This window comes from Trachurus japonicus, chromosome 21, assembly GCF_045865225.1.
Source record: "Trachurus japonicus isolate A0001 chromosome 21, Traja_1.0".
NCBI classification, from domain to species: domain Eukaryota; kingdom Metazoa; phylum Chordata; class Actinopteri; order Carangiformes; family Carangidae; genus Trachurus; species Trachurus japonicus.
This window is the reverse complement of record NC_140927.1, coordinates 27,716,677-27,738,883: the sequence shown is the minus strand read 5'-3', so window position 1 is coordinate 27,738,883 and position 22,207 is coordinate 27,716,677. Positions and strand designations below refer to the sequence as shown.

At 41.7% G+C, this 22,207-nt stretch overlaps 1 protein-coding gene across 1 annotated transcript in view; it reads left to right on the top strand.

The window, feature by feature from the left end:
• Positions 1–22,207, top strand: part of cntnap5a (contactin associated protein family member 5a) — a 126,530-nt gene that overhangs the window by 77,769 nt on the left and 26,554 nt on the right. Inside the window, exons 13-17 of the mRNA XM_085764943.1 lie at positions 5,639–5,839; positions 10,288–10,444; positions 12,750–12,877; positions 17,607–17,777; positions 18,876–19,094. Of these exons, the coding sequence (XP_085621069.1) occupies positions 5,639–5,839; positions 10,288–10,444; positions 12,750–12,877; positions 17,607–17,777; positions 18,876–19,094 (876 nt within the window). The remainder of the gene's footprint in view (positions 1–5,638; positions 5,840–10,287; positions 10,445–12,749; positions 12,878–17,606; positions 17,778–18,875; positions 19,095–22,207) is intronic.

The window sequence follows — 22,207 nt, the reverse complement described above, 5'->3', positions numbered from 1 at the left end:
CGCATCGCTGTGCAGAAGCTGACGATGCAGATCACTGACCGAGGAGTTTGTGTGGAAGTAGCCTTTACAGGAACTTTATATGAATTTTGGATCAGTGTTTACATCCGACTTATCTGTCAGTGCTTCGTTGTGTTGTCATGATAATTAATACATGTACATTAATACATAATATTGTGTCTGTTGAATAACATAGATGATAAGGAACTTTAAAAAATAATTGCATATTAAATCACAATTGCAATATTGGTAAAGAAAATCGCGATTAGCTTAATTTCCCACACTACAGATCTGCTAACATTGTGTTTGTGTGGTGACTGGGTCGTGGGCTCCTGCAGCTGTTGGTCTACACAGAGTTTTCAGGCTACTCCAAAGTTGAATTTCTTTCCGTTTTAAATTAATTTCTTATTTATTTTGGACAGAAACTGTCAGTGAAATGTCACCGTCTCCACATGAAGCCTCTCAAACGTTGACATTTCATGTCTGTGACACACTGAGATTCAGAAAGTGAAAGGTGTCAGTGTTCGGTCTGATCTCAGTATGACATCAACAGATCTCTTCTCTCTGTAATTTTATTTATTTTATTTTTCTTTGCGTCCTGACTGATAAACAGACGTGGAATCTCTGGGCAGCGGTGACGTCTGAGTTACTAACATCATTCAGCGTGACGCACACCCGCCGAGTCAGTGTGAGCGCTAACATTTGGTGATAATGATGCATCAATAATTGCTCCATGTTGGTGACGTAGCAGCTACACGACTGCATTTAGTCACTCCTCCTCAGACGCCTTTTGGCATTTGTTCTCAAAATCGAACAATAGTGAAGAATCAGGAGACTCATTGGACGAACGTAGCTACTGTCTGTAGTCTACTGACTGATGTGAACTCTCTCTGTGTTAGGGTTTGTAAGCACAGCCAGACACACACTGCACTGCAGTCACCACATGCAGCTGCAGACACGTGTGTGAGTGAGCCCTGAGCTGTGCACACGGGGAAATGGATCCGTTTCAGGGTTAAAGCTCCTGCACAGGAAGTGTCACGGCCTCCATGGGAGAAGCTTCGATCACTGAATGGCTGTTAAATTCTTTTTTTTTTCTTTAGAGTAGCTGTGGTGTTTCTGGGTCAGTAGCTCTGACAGGTGACAGGTGTGTTTGAAGTCTTTGTGTGTGTGTGTGTGTGTGTGTGTGTGTGTGTGTGTGTGTGTGTGTGTGTGTGTGTGTGTGTGTGTGTGTGTGTGTGTGTGTGTGTGTGTGTGTGTGCGTGTGTGTGTGTGCGCGCTCTGATAGACATCACAATAGAGGAAAAAAAGACAAAAGTTAGACAGCGAGCTAGATTTTATTTCATGGATTAGTAAATGCTGATAGTGTCCTTTCCCTCCTGTTTACAGAGGTTTTCTTTCTTTCACCAGTGTAAAAAGAGTTTTAATGTGAATAACTACAGCACGGTCTTTGTCTTTAACCCTTCGGAGTCTGAGCCTGTTTTGGCCGTTTTCGAATACTCATTCATTTTGCCTTTACTCACCACATAAAAAATGTTCATGCATGTTCATTTCTGTTTTGTAAAATGACAAATATATCGACAGAAAAGCGACAACTTTATTTGCCCTTGACAGGAAATTATTTTGGGGCACGGCTGCTGACACAGCTGCCTACACAACCACATAGACACAGTGTACATTACAGAGTATACATGTAGTGTATAGATACTGTATCAACAAGACGACAGTTTGTGTGACAAAGCATCTTGACAATCCATATGTCATGACCGTAATGTGGTCGACTGCCTAGACTCATCATGTAGCTGTAGGTCACACAGGCCTCAGATCAGTCTGGAAAAGACATGTCGTCTTAATTAGAGATGCACAATAACTATCGGTACAGATAATTATTCGCCCAAAACTGGCTGATAATTATTGGCCAATCATTATCGGCACAGATAAGTCTAATAATGACATTTTTGATTTTTCCAATCAGCCAACATTTAGCCTTGATTTAGTTCATTTTCAGATTTGAAACAATAATGAATGTTGATTTTTGAAGAGTCATAACTGTCATAACTGTTTTTGTTGTGATCACAAAACAACAGTAGTGATGTCAGTTTTATTATTTTGTTAAGTCAGAGGCATAATAAGAGTTAAATCCACCTTTATTCACTACTGTACATCTTAGCCTTTCTTAACCCTACTGTAGGTGTGTGTATAAACTATTAAAAATATAAGTTATCGATACCGGCATTGGCATTGGTTATGAGAGGCAGATAGTTATGGGTAATGGGTATCTGTGGTCACTATTTTAAACCTGCACCTGGTCCAATAACAGAAAAACATGTAAATGAGAAGAGCTTTATAGTCCAGTAATTTTAGGCCAAAAAAGGGGTCAACGTTAAACAAATTGCAACAGAATCAAACTCAACTGATTTTGTATCCTCAACATGTCCTGAGTGAGGGAAAAAAAGCCCCGAAGAATCCCATTAGGGGAAAGTTTAGAAAAACACCCAAACATATCCCATTTATACGCATATACTAAAACATTTTTTTCACATGAATAGGGTAAAAATTTTAACCTTTAGATATCTCCATGAAAATTACTGAGTTGATTACTTACATTAAGACAAACAAATTCTTTGTTAACATGAGCAAATTTGCATATATTTGCATAAATTCCACCGTTTTGACGGCACATGTATATATGAAGTTGCTGTGGTGGTACCGGCATGAAAACTGGAATGAGTTGACTCCATCGGTCAACCGACAAGTTGACCACTTTAAATTTCAAGATGACTGCAATTTTTCAAGACAGCCACATCCTTAGTAGAGCAGGTATGACATGCTCCGTCTTGATTAATGCTCATGGGCCTAAATTGGTTCCATTCCTAAAGTTTTTTAACTGTAATATGTTAACAAGATTGAACAAGACATTTTCACCTGCTCTACTCAATGTTTAGATCAGGTGTTGTATGTATGCAAATTAGCCATACGTAATTGGATTATGCACTGTTGGCTCATGTCATACCTGCTCTACTAAGGATGTGGCTGTCTTGAAAAACCAACCAAAACCCGGCCATAGCAGCGTATTTCAGTTTGTGCGAATCAGGGGGATTTTACAGTCATCTTGAAATTTAAAGTGGTCAACTTGTCGGTTGACCGATGGAGTCAACTCACTCCAATTTTCATGCCGGTACCACCACAGCAACTTCATACATGTGCCGTCAAAACGGTGCAATTTATGCAAATGTATGTAGATTTATGCAAATTTGCTCATGTTAACAAAGAATTTCAAAAAACTTGTAATACATTTTTTGTTTGTCTTAATGTAAGTAATCAACTCAGTAATTTTCATGGAGATATCTAAAGGTTAAAAATGTTACCCTATTCATGTGAAAAAAATGTTTTATATGCGTAAATGGGATATGTTTGGGTGTTTTTCTAAACTTTCCCCTAATGGGATTCTTCTGGGCTTTTTCTCCCTCACTCAGGACATGCTGAGGATACAAAATCAGTTGAGTTTGCTTCTGTTGCAATTTGTTTAACCTTTTCTCATAAAATGACTGGACTATTATTGCTAAAGGGGTTAATTACAACACTATACATTATGTCTGTATTAGCACAGAGAGGAGGAGGTCCGCCTGGTCCTGTTTGGGTGCTTAAAGGTTTTAATTAAGATTAAGAAAAATTAAAGCTGAGAGATTAGAGTCAGACTGATTCATGGAAACGAGTTCATTTCTTAGGTTTTCAGTGATTGACTGAAGCTTTGTGAAATGTCACAGACAACACAGATGGTTCAACCACGAACACACAAACGCCTCAATGACTCATTAATGGACTCGGCCAATTTGCCGAGTTTCCTGTAGTAAACATAACACACCCGGTCAGAGCAAGCGATCATGTCACAACATGACAAATCAAAGCCCTTCATTTAATATTTAAACATCAGACTTTGTCCCTTTCAGGTCAGTTTAACATCCACGATGAAGCATGTTAATAGTAATCCGTCATGTTCTGACGCTTTGAGCGTATTTTGACGTGCGTTTATCTTTTCAAAGAGGAAGAGGAACGTCCACCAAACTTCACAACAAGGCGGTCCTTTCTTCTACAAATTGATGCTCACAAAAACATTTTCTGTGACGGTGGCACAATAAAACTGTCACCTGTATTTCTATCAACGCTGGATGAATGAATGGGTTGTGAATCACATGTGTCGCCTCCATGACAACTGAGCGTTTGCTTTAGGGAACACACACACACAAACACACACGCTACACAAATTATGTGGTTTTGTTTCAGTATAATTCAGCGTTTTTTCTGTGTGACATGTGGGCACAGAGCCAGCTGAGTGACATGCATGTTGTATTTACAGATACCCGGTGCAGTGACTTTATGCTAATTGGCTGTGCTCTGTATTTAGAGGACACTGTGAGGACGTTGTGTTCTTGCTAACTGGCAATCACACTTTTTTTGTTGTTAAATTTTCAGTTAAAGGTGCGAGCTGTGGAGTCAGGCTAACCTTACACTCTTTTTGTGTGTGTTTGTTCACCTAAGAGGAGAAGAAGGTGTGGATGGATGAGATTGTGCTAATAGTCCTAACATTTAGGCCCTGTTCACAGTGCCAGTCCAAATCAGATTTTTTAGCATATCCAGATTATTGTATTAGCTTGATTTTTCTTTTCTTTTTTTGGACAGCCAAAAACAACTCTGTGTGGTAACGTTGTGTTATTATCTCATAGCGTGGTGAATGTGCAGCTCACAACTTGTCCACCAGAGCGTTGTGGAGTTGTTGGATTGTGTATTTGATGAGTTTGATGAGGGAAACCAAGAAATCCCATAATGAGCCTCCGTAGTGTAGCTCTGAGCAGCTCACGGCTCTGCTCCGCCATTCTAAAAATAGCTTGCACCGACAATTAAAGGTAACGAACCTACTGCTATGACTATAGGGATTATGGCAATGGGCCAATTTGCCAAAATGTTGAACTATCCCTTTAAATTGGATTTTTATACTAAAAACCTAAGCCAATTACTTTTAGTCAAACAAGGCATGATTTTTTTTCATTTGGCCGGTAAATTTTTGGAGGTAAAAAGTGAATTTTACACCTGACGACAACAAGAAGAGCAACATAGTTCTGGAGACGGAGCCACGGCTGTGGTCTCTCCACAACAACACGACAAATCAAAGCTCTTCATTTGCTGAATCTGAGTGTCTTGGCGGGCGATAAGAGGTTGTTGCAGCAGCAGGTTAAAAAAAATCATGCGTAATCCAGAAATTTGATTACCACAGTACATTGTCAAACGTCAAACTCTGCAGTCACCTGTATCTCTGAAGCTTCCTTGCAGTTAGCAGACTAGTTGCGTCGCAGCTCCACATAATGATTTGGGACAGAAATAATCACAGTTCACTGAGTCCATTCTGTTTGTTTTGGGTTTTTTTTCTGCCAAGTTGTTTTTCATTGGTTTTTACAATGACAATAAACTTCTAATCTAACATAATCTTATCTCAATCTAGCCTGTTACCATAGAAATCAATGTGGATATGTGGACTGTAATTAGTCAGTAAAATCAGATTCTGATCAGATTTGCAAAAAAAAAAAAAAATCTCCCTAGAGAGTGTGTTTCAAGCTGATGTGTTTTGTTTTGTGTGTTTACCTTGTAGAGGAGAAGGTGTGGACCGTGGTGGCCCACAACATCACGGGTCCGGTCACAGTCCAGAGCTCCTCCCCTCAGAAACCGCACATCATGAGGTTCAACTACAGCGCCTCGGCCGAGCAGCTACGAGCCATCGTCTCGGGGTCGGAGCAGTGCCAACAGGAAGTGGTGTACAACTGCAGGAAGTCCCGCCTCTTTAACACTAAAGGTATTTAACTCATTCACGTTCTACATCTTTATGCTGATGATACAGTTGTTTATATTCGTGCAAACACTTGTTCCATGCTGCTAAATGCCGACAAAACAAAGGGTGTATGAAGTCTTCAAACAAAGATGAAGAAACTGGGATTACTAGTGTTTCTCCTTCAGCCTGTTCCCTCCACCTTCTCACCTCTTCTTGACCTTGGTGACTCTTTGTCCACATGAAGCCCTGATGAAGCTTTTCTACAGATGTTGGACGCTGTTTATCACGGAGCATTAAGATTCATAAGAGGCTGTGAACTCGCACTCACACGGTCAACTGGTCATCATTATTCATACGCAGACATTGGTATAATTTCATTTACAAATCCATCAGTGGATCAACATATTCATCCTCCTACATGTCGCAGTAATACAAGGATTTGAAATCTACTGGAAGGACAATGGACATTTGGTCTTGTTCTTAAAATACAATATGTCTGTCTTTGTTTTCTAAACTGATGATCCTTTGTCTCAGTAAAATTACTTGTATAAATAAATCAAGAAGATCAAACAGTGACAGTAGAAAAACAGCAGCCATGTTACACAATCTACTTCCTTTTGTGTGGCTGCACTAGAGCCTGATGGCGTCACTAACACTTGGCCAGTAATAGTTTTCATACGTATGTAAAGCTTTGTGTGCTTTACCCTCACTGCGTGGGCGTGAGCGTGGCCTTGGTGTGGAAATTGTGCGACTACCCTGTTTGCTCACTTTGCAGCACCAGGGGTGTGTTTTGTTGTGACTCTGTGATTTGAAAGTCTGGCTGTTTTGTGTTTTTGTCACATCGGGAACCACTGCCCCTGCAACTACCCTTCCCCCTCCCTCCCTCCCTCCCTCCCTCTCTCCCTCCTGCTTCGCTTTTCTTGTTATATTTTCACAATAACTGAAAAAGCAATCTTTTTTTTCTTTTTTTTTCTTGTTTCTTTTTGTGTGTGTATGCATTCATCTTGAACTGCTCTGGCACCTACGCTGTCCCAAACATCCAAACATTTGCTCCTAAATCATGAAACATTCATGATGTCCCAGTTTCCACCGTTCCCTGGGTGCCATGCATGTGCAAACAAACAAGTTCATTATCACACCAGACTTCAAAGAGAGACTGAAAACATGCTTTTATACAAGCTTTTATTTTATAGCTGCGCAAACACTTTGAGAAACTGTGAATTTTTTTTCCATGCGTTACCTTTTGTTATCCGAGAATCTGCAGCAGAGAGGGGTCAAAATGTGTCTCTGCACATCCCTGAGCTGTGGGTGCACAAAACAAACAATAATACCCCCTTTTGACAACAGATATACATAACTGCATATTTAAATTAATTATTGGACAAAATTTCACTTACCATATTCATGTTTTACAACTGTTCAAAGCAGTGTACTCTGGGTTTACAGATGCAGGTATCAGCCTGCTGGAGTTCACATCTATTTACGAAGCGTAGCTGTAAAACATCACGGCTGTTTCCTCCTGTCAGTCTCCACTCTTCACAGATGTTCATTCTCTTAACGTCCCTGTAATGGTATTTGACTGCCATCTGATTTGCATTGTTAAACGCCTTGTTTCCTTATTTAATACCTGTAATCAGAGAAGTTTGCTCAGGGACAGACTCTGCGGCTTTCAGCGTCACACTGAAGTAACAGTCTGCGGTTTAATGACTGCTCTTCTTAGCGTCCTGCTCTTCAGTCTCCCTCTCGTTTGTTATTCTCCCAGTCTTTATTTATATCCGGCGATACCTTTTGTGTAGTTGTTTTTCTTCGACATGAAAACCTACTGTTTCTGTATGGAAACCCTTAACGCTGCACGGAGGCGACTTGGCATTTAGAAAACCTTCATTAAAGCCTGTGACACACTCAATCTTCATCCGCCTGACTGGCTCTGGTCGGTCCTGGTTTGTATAAAATGACACCAGCAGGAATGAAAAAAAGGACATATTTTTACACTACCCTTTCCTGGACATGGTCTGTGGCAGAAGAATGATGATGCTGGCTTAACTAACCGGAGGCTGTCGGCTGTTAAAGCCCCCACGTTGCATAAAGGTAGATGTCCATGTGTAGTGTGATATAAAGCAGCTCTAGGTTCTATATTAATACTGTGAAAGTATCAAAGTCTCAGTCCACAGAGAAATGCACACAGCCTGTATTCAGAAACTGAACCTTAAAACCAGCCGTCAGGACTTCCTGTCACGTTGTGATGTCACAACTAAGCAGTCAAATAAGCCACACCCACCTGGACCCACCAACATCAAACATTTACGGGATTTGGTTTCTCTGGGTGTTTTTTTTTATGATACATACATTTACATTCAATCGCTCAGAAAACAGTCAGCCAATCAGAACAGAGGCTGAGAGCTTCCTCTCACCGGATTGGTTGACACTGACCTGTTGTTACTAGAGCTCCAGACAGAAATTTTTAGATTTTTTTTGTTTTGAAATATATTCTTCTTATGCGTCAATAAGAAGAATATTATTATTCATATTATTATGAAGCTTTTAAAAACGAGCTATCACAACATTCAGCCAACCAGCTCCAAGCCCCGCCCACCTGGACCCACAGTGGGTCTCTGTTATACTTCCAGTCACCCCTGATCCCTCCTGATTGGTGGGCTGTTTTCTGCCTCCCGACTGGCTCACTGACTTACCCTTACCAGAGCTCCAGAGAGAGGAGATTTAAAACTTCATTCGTATGGTTATGGTCCTTAAAAATCACAATTATATCTTCCCCCGGACCAGAGAGATTGTTTGTCATGTCCTGGTTGACACGCTGCTAATTTTAGACGACAGTGAGCTCTTGCTCCTCGAGGAGTTTAACTGCTCGCTCTGTAAATCACTGTGGACAAAAGTGTCAAAAGTAAATGTCATTTCATGTCTGCGCTCTTGTGAAGCTCTTTAGTATTTTAGTTTTTATTGCCATTTCCATTTTGCACTGCCCGAGTGCTCCTCCAGCACCAGCACCACTCCCCCCTCCCTTTGCTCTTTGTTGCCTGCACTTTTGTGTTGGGGCTGCTTACAGGGGGCTTTGTGCAGCGCGTTATTAAATAAAAATAAAGAGGGAGGGAGCAGGATGCTTTTGCTTTTCTTGCTGCGAATAAGTCCTGTCAATATCCAGCCAATTTAAGGGAGAGAGTGAGACTGACCTCTCCTTCAGCAAGTATTGATTGTTGCCTTTTCTTATTTGTGTACCTGTTCGGTGTTTGAATAGCGGTTTAGAGCAGGAGGCAGAACAGAGAGGGGGGATGTTGGTTCGTGTGCACCGAGCGCAAGGACACAGGGATGGAGGGTAAAGAATATAAACCGCGTATTATTTGCAACCTTTGTAATGCAAATGCTGCAGCCAGCGCGGGACCGGGGCCGTTGGAGCCTGTGTTATTTCGTCTTCTGCCTGTTCCTCACTGTTGCACACAAGTAACCTTTATCTTCCCGGTTTAGGCCGGACCATGGCATTAAACTGTTGTTGAGGTCGTTGTGTAATCTGATGAACTGGTGGCAACTGACATCGGTCGCCGAGTATCTGTACATACGGAAGTAAATAGATAAATAAATAAATAAGTTTGGCGGATGCCACTGAGCTGTAATGTATGGAGCTGGAATAAAAGCAGCATAGCATGTGACACTTGATTATACATTCTGACATGCGGCTTAATGGGCTTTTCCCCGCTCGTTGGGCCTCATCTCTGATGCAGGGTCACGTTGTGTGACAGATGACTGAAGCCGGACCACTTAACCTCATAGTGGAGGTAATGAATTGTGCCTTTATGGCTTCGCCGCAGCCTCATCGACACCCGCGCAAACGCTACCATGAAATGCGAGCGAGCGGAGGGAGGAGGGGAGGGAATCAAAACAAATGCATTTATGCGATGGAGAAAACGGCCCATTTGGTTTAAAGTTCAAAGTGCATAATTCATGAGGAAATGGGTCAATTTGAAAGATTTATCAGAGATGAACTGTTTGCTCTCAAAATCCTTCTATGAATTATAATTTTTTTTTTCTTTTTCCCATCTCACTATTTTCTCTTATTTTCTGGCTCCACATCACTGAAGTGGTTTACACGGTTTTCAGTCTGAATATGGACCTTCGGATTTTTGTGCACATGTGTATCTCTGCCTGTGTTTGTCAATATCTCCAATTGATATCTGTATTTTGAAGGCCACATAGGAAACATAACGGACCAAATAGTTTTTATTTTCTCTATTCTCCTTCATTATCCATCCCCAGTGTTGTGTACTCATGTGTAAATCTATAAACCTTGTGTTTCCAGATGTTGTTCCCATCTGTATCTGTCTCCTTGCAGATTTTAAGATAATGTCTGTCGAAGTAAAACAATGCAGTCCTCCACCCTAAAAATAAACCTTGACCTTGACCTACTTGAGCTGGCAGGCGTCAGGCTGTTGCCAAGGTAACTGACTCGGGTTTTGCCGTTGCAGATGGCAGCCCGCTGTCCTGGTGGCTGGACCGCGAAGGGGAGAGGAGGAGCTACTGGGGCGGCTTCCTGCCCGGCGTGCAGCAGTGCTCCTGCAGCCTGGAGGAGAACTGCATGGACATGAACTACTTCTGCAACTGCGACGCCGACATGGACGCCTGGTAACGTGATTATTGATCCGTCTGGTCCATGTTTTGATACCACAGGTGGATACGTAACAGAAGCAACTCTCTCTCTCCCACACGTGATTCACAAACTGCATCCGAACGAATCAGAAGCTCAGATTCAACTGCAGCCTCCATGATGGAGCGTTTCACCTCAGGGCTGTTGTTGGTGTCGTGTGTCTAATGAACTGGCAGCTGAGTTTAAGAACAGCTGGGGATTTCCATGGAAGACGTTTAAAGACAAGGCAATAATCATTAAGTTTGCTCGAGGAGAAGAAAAAAAAAAAAAGCAATTTGGCTCTAATCCATTAATTCTAATTCAATTAATCACTAAACTCACAACCAAATATATGATTACTCAGAAAAACAAACAGTTTGTGAATCTTCCTGTGGTGTCGAACCAAACATTTTAGATACACGACCTGATCTGAGAACAGAGAACAGGACAGATCATCAATAATCTGCTGCTGCAGCGACGTTTCTGTTTGCTTTCGGGTTTTGTGTTGTCATGGTGCAGTAACTCAGAGCTTTTCAGAGCATCGGGAGGTTACGAGACCTCATCTCCCAACCTGAGCTGCTCCTCCAGCCTGACGGACCAGCAGCTCCAGCTCCTTCTGTACTTCTTACTTTTTCTCTTTCCCCCCCCAAAAAAACATCAAAAAGAGCCGTGTCTGTGAGACCTGTGAGGACCAGAGAGATAATAAACACCAGGGCCCTCATTTATCAACAGTGCGTAGAAAAGGTTCTAAATTCTGTCGTAGGAATGAAATTTAGAATGTGTGTAAGTACAAAAAAATCCGTATTTATCAAACGTGCGGACACCGGTCGTACGCACACTAGTAAGTAATCAGTGATGATAAATCCCACCTGTTCCTAACTACCATGGTTAGGGTCATTTGCATTCAGAAACACCTCCAATTGACTATATATGGTAGCAACAATCCCTTTAATAATGCGTGAATGGATTTTTTTCCCCACACCAATATCATGGCAAAGAGGGCGGAGAAGACGAGTTTCTCTGATACCGAGACTGAGGTACTTGTAGGAGAAGTTGAATCAAACCAAAAAATACTGTTTGGAACACTAAATGCAGGTGTGACAAAATAAAAAATGCTGCGTAGGAGAAAGTAACAACTGCTGTTAATTCTGTTGGGTCAGAGGAAAGATCACTGTGAAATAAAAAAGCTGTCTTTTATATGAAGGTAGATTTGCGTCTTTATTCTGCAATAAAAAATATATATTTTCAATTAAAAAAACCTTCACTTCAATCAAAAAAAACCTTTTTCAATCAAAGAAAAAAAGTTTTTTTTTATTGAAAATATATTTTTTGATTGAAGCAACCTTTTTTTTTTTGATTGAATAATAAAGACACAAATCTACCTGAGTACTTTTATAGCTTGTCACACCAACCATTCAAAATGTCTGCTAAAATACTAATTGAGATTTTTTTTTTAATTAGGAAACAGGGAACATGTGTGAAGTTTGAGATTGCTGAACACTGTGACTCCTCCACTGGGTTCTATTTGTAGTTTCACTGTTCCACCACTAGATTTTGTGTGTACGCATGGTCAGAGTTGTGCTTAAATTTACGCACGTTCCTAAGCACAAGTACAAGTTGATAAATTCCATACTTTGCGTGAGAATGTTCTTACGCACTCATTTACGCACGGTTGATAAATGAGGGCCCAGAGCTACAAAGATACAACTCATGACTGTTGAGCTTCGTTGATTAGACCTTCAGTGAACAGAGGGAGTGAAGCATCTGGAGCAGCTGTGTTGAAGTGTTTCTCCTCTGCAGCTGCAGACAGGTGTCGGCACTGTGTGATTCTTAAAAATGAAGTAGATCTATATTTGTCATTCCCTCTCTCAACCTTTTTTTGGGTTTTTTTTCACAGCTCATTATCTGCTTTGAAATGTGTGACAGCAGGTTTATGTACCAGCGTTTACTCCCTCCAAAAAAACGTGATTAATTACAGCTCATATATAATATTACAATTATGATCAAGCTAATCATTATTTCTAAGCGCCGGATGCAGGAAACAAAGACAGCGTCTCTGCATTCTCCCGGTGTTAATCCACTCCAAAAGCTTCTTCTTCAGCTGGGTTTGCATATTTCCAGAGGCAGTTGTCTGCTTTGTGATAGATTGCTCCCATTTTAATGTGTTTACTCTGCGTTCGGTGCTAATGCAGAAGAATGGATGCCTTTATCCAGACCCCCATAAAGGCATCCAGCCCTGGAGGGCTCTGTGTTACTATTTACTCATTTCTTTCTCTCTCTCTCTCTTTTTTTTTTCTATCACAGGGCTAATGACACGGGGATCCTCTCCTATAAAGACCACCTACCACTCAGCCAGATAGTGATTGGAGACACCAACAGAACGGGCTCGCAAGCCGTCTACCACATCGGTCCTCTGCGTTGTTATGGAGACAGTAGGTGATCACCTCAGCGTTTGCGGGGACTGTGCCAGATTCGGTTGCAGATGGAGGCTTAGTGCTGATCAGAGGCGAAGCGTGTTCGGTTGATGTCTTTGTGTTTATCCGCGGATGGAGAGTTAAAACCTCATCTGTTCCGTCGCGAGTCTGTGCGAACTGTAACCTGTGAAAATGCTGCTGCACGCCGAAGCCACCGGGAGGGGTCCGTCTGTACTAAGTCCTGTTTGTGCAGCCAGGCGGGGGGTGGTGGGGCGGAGGGGCGGAGGGGTGGAGGGGCGGAGGGGCGGTGGGGGGGGGGGTTGGGGGAGTGGAGTACAGGGCCGGACCGGACGGCAGCACTGGAACATGAAAGCAGATATTTGACTGCGTGTGTCCCACGGTGAGCTGCACACACAGGGCAGGAGGAGATCTGAGCAGTTTGGGGAGAAAAGACAAAAGTTGTTTTGAAATGAAGCTCAGAAAGCAAAGCACAGTTTTCTTAAAGGGATAGTTCAACATTTTGGCGTATTGGCCCATTGCCGTAATCCCTATAGTCATAGCAGTGGGTTCGTTACCTTTAATTGTCGGTGCAAGCTGTTTTTAGAACGGCGGAGCAGAGCCGTGAGCTGCTCAGAGCTACGCTACGGAGGCTCATTATGGGATTTCTTGGTTTCCCTCATCAAACTCATCAAATACACAATCCAACAACTCCACAACGCTCTGGTGGACAAGTTGTGAGCTGCACATTCACCACGCTATGAGATAATAACACAACGTTACCACACAGAGTTGTTTTAGAGGGAAATACAGAGACTGTTGATGAAAAACTGTCCCTGAAGGCAACGTGCATCAGTGGTTTTGCATGAATTTCCCTCTAAAACAACTCTGTGTGGTAACGTTGTGTTATTATCTCATAGCGTGGTGAATGTGCAGCTCACAACTTGTCCACCAGAGCGTTGTGGAGTTGTTGGATTGTGTATTTGATGAGTTTGATGATGAGGGAAACCAAGAAATCCCATGAGCCTCCGTAGCGTAGCTCTGAGCAGCTCACGGCTCTGCTCCGCCGTTCTAAAAATAGCTTGCACCGACAATTAAAGGTAACGAACCTACTGCTATGACTATAGGGATTATGGCAATGGAGCGATGATGTAGAACCACACAAGACTTTTACAACATGTCCAGAAGCAGTGGAGACTGTGAGCTGAAGATTTTTTTTACGTTATATTATGAAGCATTTTTTATCCTAATCTGTTATATAATTCACATTTATGTTTATTTAATGTCTCTACTGTTGCCAGGTTGTTCGTTCAGATCGAATGGACGATAAAGTTTTATCTTATTTCGTCTGAATTAACTCCACACGAGCGCCGCGTCCTGTGGACGAGAAACACCTGAGGCCCGTGTAAATAACCGTGATGAATGATGTGGATGTAGTTTCTGACGACTCCACAAAACTTCAGATAATACAACAACCTTGAAAACCGCCTCTGGTCCCTTTATGAAGATATTTCTCCAACACAGTCGTTTTTATATGAGAAAATGATTTAATTACTCAGTTGTTACGACTTAACCCTCGTGTCCACGTGCTGCTGCTGCTGCTGCGGCTGCTGCTGCGGCTGCTGCTGCTGCGGCGAGTTTCTCCAAACAAAACGTTATTGAATTTTTTTATTATGGGCTTCAGTAAAAACGGCTCATTGAAAATCAGACACCTGGTAGAGATGATGGCGTTGGACACAAAGACACAGCAGCTCCGGCTCAAAAGATGAAAGTGCACAGGTTTGATTTTTGTCTCTGGACTTTTTTTTATTTTTTTGTTGGGCAGCCAGAATAAACAGCTGTGTGTGTGTGTGTGTGTGTTAACGTGTGTGCTCTCGCTCACCCGTGTGCACACAAAGAGCCTGACTCTGCAAGAAGTCCGCTCCATTGAACGTGTGTTTGCTGATAGAACTGATCTGAACCTGGACTCTATTGTGATTTCACCCCTTGACTTTGAAAAGATATTTTAGATGTTTATAATCAGAGCTGAGAATCAGTTCACTGAACCGATTCGATTCGATTGGAAACCTGCAATATTTCAGGTTTAACACTAGTGTTGCTCGGTTTGAATGCTGCACATTGTCAAAGATGAAACTCACTAACCTGGTGCGTTATTAAAAATATTAATGTTTATGTTTATATATTAAAAACTGACCCAAAAGCAGTTGCATTAATGCACACTTATTTAAAATGACCCAGTCCAGAAGTAAACGGTGCAACTTTTCACACTGTGACTCTGTGAGTCCTTAAAAAGTCTTAAATACAAATGTACTTATAAAAGGCCTTAATAAGTTTTAATGGTCTTAAATTCAGATCGTTTAGGTCTTAAATATTGCTGCCTTTAAACTCTGATATACAATATTCACGTCACTGGGAGAATTTCTGGTTTGTGCTGAATGAACGCATTTACATCACGTGACTAAAGACAAACCCGAACCCAAAAAATGTCATTTATGACAATTATGTTTTTGTTCTTTTCTCACATCAGTCAAAAGCACACATTTGAAAAATGTTCTTCAACTCAACTTATCATTTTCATTTTACCTTTACTTTTCAATTTGAACTGACATCAAAGCCTTTAGTTGGAAAGAGCAGCCTATATTTGGACCTTTCGTCTGTGTTTCCCTCTCAGGTTTGGCTGGAAATGTTTGTTTAAAGTCGTATTAAAAAGCCTTAAATGGAACTTGTTCATACCTGTAGTCGCCTTGGTTCGGTACAGACGTGGGTGTGGGTGATCATTCATGGACTCAACAACATGTAAACAGCAGCTCCAGTTCTGTGATCACGCTGCTCTGTGATCTCACCAGACTAACAGAGGAAACTTGAAATTGGAAATTAGAAAATAGATTTTTTAAACCCAGCCCTATTCTAAATGAATTCATATCCAAGACAACATTATATACATACAGTATATACATATATATATACATATGTATATGTTGCAGGAAGCGTCGCAGCGCAGCGCTCCTCTCTGCAGCTCCGTCTCGGCTCCGTTTGTTGATTTGGGGGCGAAACACGAGAGTAGAAGTTTCCTGACAGAAGCGCGGCGTCGCTGCCATTGATCTCCGCGTCGTGTCAGAAACTTCCTCTCGTGTCGTCTGCTCGCTCGGCTCCTGAACTGGTGTCGACAGCTCTCAGGATGACATCAGAGATCACCTGAGAGCCGAGCAGCTCACCTGTCTGCTGCGGTTTTCAGAATAAAATGACGTCTTGACGCGTTAACAAACAGTTTTGACAAGCTGCCGCTAATTTACCTGATAAATAGGAGTAACAGCGCAAATCTGGCAACCCCTGCAAAGATCTTCTAGTGTTGAATAAACCTGTCAGCAGCGCCGTCCAGGCTTAAAGCTGTTAGCACACATTTATTTTGATGCTTTGCGAACAACAGACGGTCTGTGCTGCAGCCTCCGTCTGGACAGACAAATGATTGTGTGTAGAAAAAGTGTGAATTTTAACACCAGCAGGTTCACACTTCACTTCCTGTCTCCTTCCAGAAATCAACAGTGGAAATATTGATGACAGATCTGATGTCACGTTTCTCTACACTTCTCCTTTTCTCATATTTCGCCATCGTTTTAGACAAAACAGCACCGACCTCGCCGCGCTGCACGCCAAGGTTATAATAACGGCTTCAGCTTTTTCATTCGTTTCGCTTTTACTTTTTCTTTTCAATTTAACGTTTTGTTTTAATTTGATTTTCAACGGAAAGTTTTCTCCCTTTTTATCTTTTGAAAACGCTTTCAGTCAGTTCATTCGGTCTTTATTCGTTTCAATGTTAGATTTTTTTGTTTTAGTTTTTGAAAAGTGAGACTTCTGTCAGAGTGAGAAATTCAAAAACGGTCAGAGAGAGCGTTTTGCAATGAAAAAACTCCACAAAACATCCAATCATTTAAAAACGAAGACTGAGGGACAGATGTGTGTTTGTGTTTGTGTCATTAAGTGAAACAACAACATAATAGATAGATAGAATCGTCTGATCGGCCCAGAAAACCAGAGCTGTAGCGACCTTGACTTGAGGAAACTCTAACTGCTGGTGCCGTAGAGACATTTTATTATTCACACCCGTCTTTTCTGTTTATTCTATTTGCTCTGATTTATTTTATCATTTTAAACCTGGACAATGAAGCACTGCAATTTCATTTTAAGTCATTTTAAATTATAACTTTGCAGCTCTACAGTGACAAATAAAGTAATTCTATTCTTCTCTATTGTATTTCAGACACAATGCAGTCTCAAGGGTAAAACCTTAAAAACTCAACCAACTCCAGAGTTTCAGTTTGTGTTATATTTTTAAACTGATGGACTCGACCAGCAGCTCTGTTCCTCATCACTGCAGCTGATTAGGAATTAAATCTAACAAATACTTGACATTATTAATGCAGTGAGTGTTTTGGCTGCTGCTTTAAGTGCACATGGAGCGTCGTCGTCGTCGTCGTCGTCGTCAGCCAATCAGCTGATTAGATCCTGCTCCATCTGGCACAGATAGGAAAGTAGAAGTTAGATTACGTATCCACCCACAGCATCAGACTGGAATGGAAAAGATGAATAAAAGACATTTTTCTCTGCAGTTTTAGTTTAGTTTTTAGTGGCATTTCTGTCAACATAAATGCTTTTACACACCTCGTTTTTGCTTCAAAACCCTCTTAAAGACAGGATTCATCCAACTTCTTCTTGACTCTCCTCTTACGACCACCTCCTCTCTCTCTTTCAGAGTCCATATGGAACGCAGCCTCGTTCTACCAGGAGTCGTCGTACCTCTACTTCCCCACCCTGCAGGCAGAGCTCGCCTCTGATATCTCCTTTTACTTCAAGACCAGCGCTCCTTCAGGAGTGTTTCTCGAGAACCTGGGCCTCAAAGACTTCATCAGAGTGGAGCTCAGCTGTGAGTCACACACACAGACACACACAGACACAGAGACACAGAGACACACAGTGCATGACAAGGGCACACGCACACACACTGACTGAGGAACCCTACACAACAGCAGCTACAAAAGCTGTCAGTGATATATACTGTATATATTTTTATATATATGTGTTTTTTTTTTAACTTTTCTCAGATGGAAATGTTAGCTGTACTGTAGCTGACAGCTTAATTTCCCCAAGAAGCCGGCTGTCAGGTCTGCACAGCATGATGTAATCCTAATGACACAGTCAACAGCAATGTCATGCTGTCATAGGAGACGTTAAAAGCATTTCCTTATTACCCAACTAGTGAAGCCGAAATCCATAATGAATACAGCAGATGGATAAAGGAGCGAGACGTAATCCAAATACCTTGTAGATTTACTGTAGCAGATAAAAAAGCTGTAAATAAAGACGCTGTAGCTGGAGAAGAGGAGAAGAAGGTGTGTTTTTCTTTTTTGTTTACACGAGAACCAGCGGAGAAGCTCCTCGCTGGAGTCGCCGGCTTTTCCTGAGGTTGCGTTCAAGGATTCAGGGGACATGAACTTGCACTTACCAGAGAGCATCTTTAATGAGGCCAGAGAGAGAGAGAGAGAGAGACAGCAGCAGCAGCAGCAGCAGCAGCAGCAGCAGCAGCAGCAGCAGCAGCAGCAGCAGCAGCAGCAGCAGCAGCAGCAGCAGCAGCAGCAGCAGCAGCAGCAGCAGCAGCAGCAGCAGCAGCGTTAGTTTATTTATCGCAGGTGTTAAAAAGATGTGAAGTTGTTGATTAGCGTGTGTTTTGGGAGGAGTTCTGGTTGGATATTTGTAGCCATTATGTTTTACTGCAGCATCAGAGACATTGTGAAATATTGACCAGCTGTCAGCTGAGCCCCCCTCATACATCTATTCAGGTCATCAAGTTTTCCCAGCAGCATTGTATCACATTGCATCAGAGAGGGAGGACAGAGAGGAGCACAATAAAAAAAAACAACCTAATATCACATTCAGTCTGCTCTGTTGTTTGTGTCTATGTGTGTGTGTGTGTGTGTGTGTGTGTTATATATACGTGTGTGTGTGTGTGTGTGTGGCCTTTCAGCTCCCTCGGTGGTGACTTTCTCCTTTGATGTGGGAAACGGTCCGGCGCTCCTGTCCGTGAAGTCCCACCTCCCCCTGAATGACAGGCAGTGGCACTACGTGAGGGCAGAGCGCAACGTGAGGGAGGCGTCGCTGCAGGTGGACCAGCTGCCGCTGCGCTTCCTGGACGCCCCGGCCGACGGACACCTCCGCCTGCGCCTCAGCAGCCAGCTCTTCATAGGTGGGGCTCGTTTCCTGTCAATACAGAAACTAGGGATGTTTACCATTACTTGTTTTCACAATTAATTGCGGTATTAAACGCCACAATTAATTAATCGTAAAGATTTCCAAATACCGTCACTTTCCAAAAAAGATTATGTTGGAAACACAGAGGCAGATGTGCGCCAAGTAAGGGATAATGTATAGTTCAGAGGTTGTTATGGAGAAATAAACCCCGACAGGTTGTATGGAAACATGAAGGGGTTTATTTCTCCATAACAACCGACCAACTCTACATTATCCCGCTTATTACACGGTTTACGAGTGAAATAATTTATTTGAAACATAATATTGATCAAAATACGACTTTCATCGATTTATAATTGCATCATTTAGCGAATCTGCAAGACCGGTCACTTCCGCTGTTTTGCCGAGCCTCCTCCCGTTCGTGCATTTGAAGCCTTTGATAATCAATCAGCTGATCGATAGATTACCATACACGTGTTATTATGATGTGTGTATTGTGTGTAGTCGTATCTGTCATAAACAAGAGATTAACTTTACTGTTTACGGGGTGCGTTTGTGTCGCGGAGCCGCGGTGCCACCGAGACGAGAGGGTCAGAGGCTCTGATCGCAGGTTTGGTTCCCAGCCTCCACTCTCCCTGTAACAGGTTACCAGTCATTTATCTCTAACATCACTATTAGTCCGACGCTGTTTAATGACGATAAAAATGAAACATAAAGTAAATATCCTGCATAGTTTCTCTATTCTGTGCTGCGCTGATCAGAGCGGCGTCCCTAGCAACGGTCTGTTATACTTGACGACGGTCTGTTATAATAGAGCCGTGTAATAAAGTGAAGGTAAATGTAAGAAATACTGGTCCATTTATCTAACGTAACATACGATTGGTAGGAATTTTAATGGTTATATATTAATAGTAAAGACTTAAAATATTTATTTTATTATTTTAGTACTGTAATTATATTTTGACTGTATTTGATTTTACACATTCATATGATATAAATGAATTAATGCATAATAATCATGATAATCGTAATACCGTGATTATTTCTCTGACAATAATCGTACAAAGAAAATCTATAATCGTGACATCCCTAATAGTCCATAATAGAAACAGTTGTGGCCGAAAATATCAGCACCCATGCACTTTTTTTTTCAAATGATGCCTCAATTTCTCCCTGAAAATTGTTGCAATTACAAATTCTTTGGTAGCCTATTCAGGAGCGTATTTCTTTGTTGTTGCAATGAAGCAACACAAAAGAAACAGAGGAGAAAAAAAAGGTAAAATGTGATATTTTACACACAGTGCTCTAAAAATGAACTGGAGAAAATTATCGGCACCTTTTAAAAATGGAAAGAAGTAATTGGATTTCAAGCATGTGATGCTGCTTCAATGTGTGTTTTAACTCGCCTATAATAATGAAAAGCTTTATTTATAGAGCACTTCTCTTAACAAAGTTACAAAGTGCTGTACAATACAAAGAAGAAAAGCAAACAAAAGACGACAGGGATCAGAACACACGAGAATAAACTAGTGCTGTCAAAAGATTAAAATGTATATTCACAATTAGTGCCTTACCGTCACCTACTGGACTGGAGTGGAGTGTGGGACAGTGGAGGACAAAATGGGCTGTGATTTTAAAAAAAACTTAGGCTTTAACTATGACAGCCCTAGAATAACACATAATGTTCACCTGTGACAATCAACAGGTTCTGGCAAATATAAGATTCACACATGCAATATATAATTTTGTCCAGTTCTGTGTGTAAAATGTCAGATTTTCCTCAGTTTTTTTTGTGTTGTTCCATTGCAAAACCAAAGAAATCCACTTCTCAGGACCAAAACATTTAAAGTTGCAACGATTTTCATGGACAAATCGGAGCGTATTAAGTGCAGGCGTGCTTATATTATCGTCCATGACTGTACGTGTCTATATATGAAATTCTTCAGACGCCTTATGTGCTTTGATTTTTTTTTTTTTTGGAAGGAGTTATAGAGTCGTAAAATTGTGAGGGGCTATTTATAGAGCAGCCGTTTTTTCAGAGTCCCTTGAGAGCGTAATTTCATTTTCTCACAGCTTAAGTGACACAGTTAGGGCACATCTACAGCTCGGATCAGCGTGAAACTCCCCCCGTTAGCTTCACAGTATTAATGATTAACAGCTGCGTTATGAATGTGGCTCTTTTGATTCAAAGGTAAAAAATCTTTAAGTCGACGTACAGTACAGGACTGTAAGTGCTGGGTGGAAGCTGAAGATGTGCGAGGCGGATTCAGCCGGTTCAGGCCCCCGTTTTGTTCACAACTGTCACACAGCAAAGTGCGAACAGATGCCGAGGCTCATGGGTATTGTAGTACTGTAGTAGACGCATCCATTACACCAAAAAAAAAGAAAAAACCCTGGGAAAACAGGCTTTCTATCTTTTCCTCCACCTGTGGCTCCTCCCACTCTTTGTTATCGTGTTTTCCCTTCCATCTCTGACACCGTGGTCTAGAGTGCAGCAGAGAAATACGGCCAGCCCCCCCTCCCTCCCCTCCTTTTGAATGTCCTGCGTCTATTGCATTAATATAGTCCTGGAAATGCACAAATCTCTGCCATAAGCTGCTGTGAAGAACTCATTTATTTTATTGTCTTTTCATTATAGCGGTGGAGGAAAAGTGTGGCTGCTGTCACGTCGTCTCCAGCAGGCCGGTCCTCCCCACTCTGACATTTTAATGCGCCTCCTTAATAATAGAGCGACTCTTTGAAAGAGACGGAGATACAATAAAAAAGTGTGGAGAGGAGATTACATCCACCTGCTTTATTTCTTTTTTTGTGTCCAGATCAATCATAAACAGAGTGATATGATCTCTCCATCCACATCCTCACAGGTGGACCAAGTACTGTACACCACTTCATTACTTGAGTAAAAGTACAGTACAGATACTCCTTGTCAGATGGTACTGTTACTCCAATATTCCAATACAAGTAAAAGCAGCTCAGTCAAGATACTACTGAAGGATTTGCTTAAAAAATTAAGTACTTTAAATATTTCAAGCATCGTTTTCGTCATCGTAAGTGCAGACAACGATACACTGACCCAGAGTCTGCTGCATCATGTTTATTTATACAACT